The sequence below is a fragment of the Mizuhopecten yessoensis genome, unplaced genomic scaffold, assembly GCF_002113885.1.
Source record: "Mizuhopecten yessoensis strain PY_sf001 unplaced genomic scaffold, ASM211388v2 scaffold10181, whole genome shotgun sequence".
Classification (NCBI taxonomy): Eukaryota; Metazoa; Mollusca; class Bivalvia; order Pectinida; family Pectinidae; genus Mizuhopecten; species Mizuhopecten yessoensis.
The window spans coordinates 115,785-120,496 of record NW_018408419.1 but is presented as its reverse complement, the minus strand read 5'-3'; the positions used below and the strand labels follow the sequence as shown (position 1 = coordinate 120,496).

Genomic DNA, 4,712 nt, shown 5'->3' with positions numbered 1-4,712 from the left:
AATCTATCTAAATACTAAATATAATGGTATATTTATTTTTGTTTATCTTTTATTTCGATCTCCTTATATAATAAATTATTATTGTTGCATTCAAATATTGGATATATTATTTAAATGAAACATATCAAAACCTATTTTTTATTTCTTTATTTGCTATATATTATTATTTTATTTCATTAATAACCTATGTGATTTAAAACATACTTCACATTATTATCATTATATGTATTGGAAAACATAATTAAGTATAAAGAAAAGGAATGCCAAAATATATCATGTTCTCGTAATGCATAATATGATATATATTATATATAGAATAACGCTACAAAAAATAAAAATAAAAATAAAAACAAAACAAAAATATTAAGAAAGGTGTTTTTTATGGAAAAAATATATTCAAAATGGTATTTATATAATTATTATTATTTGGCAATAGCAATCGTAAACAAATAATAATGAAAACGCACACTGTCACGGTATTGTTATTGATGATGCTGAATGATTAACACTGAGTGCAAAAAAAAAAATATGACAAACCGTCAGTTATCAAAACAGATCATAGAACAAAGAACTACAACAGAACGACGCGTGTGGATTATCTCCCTTACACCAATATCGGTAGGAGATAGTTGCTTTAACGAGACGTAAAAGTTAAAATATAGCATTCCTACAAACATGTTAATGCGGTATAATTTGCTTGTGCTTAAGATATGTGCATAGGAAACTAAGAAAATGAAGCTATTAGAAAATCTGTTAAGTTTTTAATTACTTACTGGTGCTCTCAGATGTCACTGAAAAGGAAAACATATTCTACAGCAAGGGAAAATATCAGTTGTATAACTAAAATATGTGTGTCACATGTATGGTACGTGTGTAAAACCCAGCTTATATCTATGTCATAGGTATGGTATGTGTATATAACATAGCTTATATCTTTGCCAAAGGTATATGTATATCACAGGTATAGAGTTCACTGTGACAAAGATAATTGTACAATCTAGCTCCCTATGACAAAGATAATTGTAGTTCTCTATGACAAAGATAATTGTACACTGTAGTTCTCTGTGACAAATATAATTGTACACTGTAGTTCTCTGTGACAAAGATAATTGTACACTGTAGTTCTCTGTGACAAAGATAATTGTACACTGTAGTTCACGTTGACAAAGAGAATTGTACACTTTAGTTCACGGTGACAAAGAGAATTATACACTTTAGTTCACTGTGACAAAGAGAATTGTAGAATCTAGCTCCCTATGACAAAGATAATTGTACACTGTAGTTCTCTGTGACAAAGAGAATTGTACACTTTAGTTCACGGTGACAAAGAGAATTATACACTTTAGTTCACTGTGACAAAGAGAATTGTAGAATCTAGCTCCCTATGACAAAGATAATTGTACACTTTAGATCTCTGTGACAAAGATAATTGTACATTTTAGTTCTCTGTGACAAAGATAATTGTACACTTCAGTTTTCTGTGACAAAGATAATTGTACACTATAGTTCTCTGTGACAAAGAGAATTGTACACTTTAGTTCTCTGTGACAAAATAATTAAACACTTTAGTTCACTGTGACAAAGAGAATTGTAGAATCTAGCTCCCTATGACAAAGATAATTGTACACTGTAGTTCTCTGTGACAAAGAGAATTGTACACTTTAGTTCTCTGTGACAAAGATAATTGTACACTTCAGTTTTCCGTGACAAAGATAATTGTACACTATAGTTCTCTGTGACAAAGAGAATTGTACACTTTAGATCTCTGTGACAAAATAATTAAACACTTTAGTTCATTGTGACAAAGAGAATTGTACACTGTAGTTCACTTTGACAAAGAGAATTGTACACGTTAGTTCACTGTGACAAAGAGAATTGTAGACTGTAGTTCACTTGGACAAAGAGAATTGTACACTTTAGTTCACTGTGACAAAGAGAATTGTACACTGTAGTTCACTTTGACAAAGAGAATTGNCTGTGACAAAGAGAATTGTACACTGTAGTTCATTGTGACAAAGAGAATTGTACACTGTAGTTCACTGTGACAAAGAAAATTGTACACTGTAGTTAACTCCAGTGCACTAGGCTACCTAGTTTAGTTCGTTCGTTTTACGTTGTATGTAGTCTGATTATGAGGACATTTGTTTTACATTGTATGTAATCTGAGTACCAGGCCATTCGTTTTACATTGTATGTAATTTGATTATGAGGACATTTGTTTTACATTGTATATAGACTAATTATGAGGACATTCGTTTTACATTGTATATAGACTATTTATGAGGACATTTGTTTTACATTGTATGTAATCTGATTATGAGGACAAACGTTTTACATTGTATATAGACTAATTATGAGGACATTTGTTTTACATTGTATGTAAACTAACTATGAGGTCATTCGTTTTACGTTGTATGTAGTCTGATTATATGAGGACATTCGTTTTACATTGTATGTAGTTTGATCATGAGGACATTCGTATTACATTGTATGTAATCTGATTATGAGGACATTTGTTTTACATTGTATATAGACTAATTATGGGGACATTTGTTTTACTTTGTATATAGACTAATTATGAGGACATTCGTTTTACATTGTATGTAGTCTGATTATATGAGTACATTTGTTTTACATTGTTTGTAAACTAACTATGGCGTCATTCGTTTTACATTGTATGCGGATAATGTTGATACAAGAGACGTATTGTATATGCCTTTTTCATTAAATCGTTCCTGCCTGTGTTCCAATTCCCGTTATTTTTATTAAATCATACTCCCAGAGAATCCCGACCTAAGTAGTACTTACATGGTTGATAACGAAACCAAAATATGATATTGTGAATGATAAGGATTAGAAAGGATTTAATAAGAAGTTTTAGATGACTTACCAGTGCTACCGGTCGAAGACGCTGCAGAAAAGAAATGCATAAAACATAAAATATGCAAAACAACAATCGATGCTGTAACACATTTCTAATTCTCACCCAAATCAACTGGTGGCATCTTGTTTAACAAGCTACCTCGTCCATCATACATTGATTAAAGTTTCCATAACACGTGGTGGTTGATTATTTTAATTAGTTAACCCCGGTTGTTAATTTCAATATTTAGGATATTAGTGTCTTTCCTAAACTTGAGAATGAACTAACGACAAACAATTTAATTTTGCCTATCTCCCCCATAATATTTTTTTTGGGAATATATCGTATATACCTAAAACGAAAAACAACTGATGACGAAACTACTTTTTACACTTCAGAATGCAAAATTACAACGCAGCTTTTTTTTTAACGCAATTGTTTAGTTTACGTGAAAATTAAATAAATCTTTAACTGTGCATTTACAACGTGTTTGTCTACTTTTTTAAAATTAAATTTAAAGAATGCCCAAGATTTTGTTTTGGTATATACCGGAAAAAAAATGAGCACTTTTTTTTTTTCGGTATATACATGTACCAAAACAAAATTTTGGTCATTCCTTAATTAGATAATCATGGCCACCAACTGCCACGGGTTGTGGAACGTCTTTCCAATAGAACTTTTAATAAGCGTAAAATGGGGAAACACAAATCTGTACTTCTTCCAAAAAATATAATACAATGTACATGTAATTTATCTCTTCAACGAGATCCGTTTGAACGTTTAGATAGTTTGAGGATTGTTATGGCGGTACAATCAGACACTGGCGGATCAGTGATACCCACGATAAGCCCGGGAAAACATCAANCCCGATACCTTTTTCAAGTTAAAAAATCTTGATACGCTATTACATATGGTCGTAGACATCTTTTAGCCCATAACGTTAGCGTTAACGATAGAACACATGCAGGTTATGGTAGACAGACCAATAACTACAATTGTCTACACCTCCTCTAAACTAACGCTGACATTTTAAAGTTTTAATTGCATCATTATGTACAAAAGATGTTCATGAAACTTTCGTTATATTATATAATCACACCAATAACACACTGATAAATAACCTTTTTCTATAAACGGTATTTGATGTAGTGACGTAAATTAAAGCAGTGCACAATTAAATAGACAAACAACCAGCATGGTTAGATACTTTATGTGTACAGTAGAAATATAAAGTATTGTAACGTTCATAGTTTTAAAACGATTTACTTATAAATATATTTAGAATTCGTTTGAATGTTAAAACTTAATTGTCCAAACAATTTATATAAGATTCCTGTCAACGCTTTCCTAACATCAACACCGCATAGTATAGTCGGCCTGAGGATAGGCTTGGTCAATGGAAAGGGCATACTTACAAGCTTCGGTGGTTGAGCTGGCAGCACACGATAGGCTCACAAACATCATTGCCACAGCAACAGCTGCAATAACTGAAAATCACAGAGCAGGTTAGCTTGTCAATAATGGAGTCAATCAAACAATTTCTAAAACAGGACAGTTATTTTTGAAAAACAAAGATAATGAAATATCAAAATTTGTCACACAATTAGATACATAGGTAATGGAGAGTGAAAAGGCTACGGACTGTCATTTCTGTACAACGGAATACACAACAGTGGTCACATTAAACAAGACCAGTGTCGTTATGGGATACTTGTAATACAGAGATAATTACCGGTCACACAGGGGTCATTGTTTGTGACATTGATCATTACCGGTCACACAGGGGTCATTGTTTGTGACATTGATCATTACCGGTCACACAGGGGTTATTGTTTGTGACATTGATCAT

The 4,712-nt window shown here is 31.8% G+C and overlaps 1 protein-coding gene across 5 annotated transcripts in view; it reads right to left on the bottom strand.

Moving 5' to 3' along the window:
- The window catches only part of LOC110459664 (cell wall integrity and stress response component 2-like), a 99,842-nt gene that overhangs the window by 6,619 nt on the left and 88,511 nt on the right, over window positions 1-4,712 (bottom strand). For all 5 annotated transcript variants that reach the window (XM_021512024.1, XM_021512026.1, XM_021512022.1 and 2 more), the window contains exons 3-5: window positions 4,279-4,350; window positions 2,891-2,911; window positions 774-791 (exon numbers count right to left, since the gene is read on the bottom strand). In XM_021512024.1, the coding sequence (XP_021367699.1) occupies window positions 774-791; window positions 2,891-2,911; window positions 4,279-4,350 (111 nt within the window). The remainder of the gene's footprint in view (window positions 1-773; window positions 792-2,890; window positions 2,912-4,278; window positions 4,351-4,712) is intronic.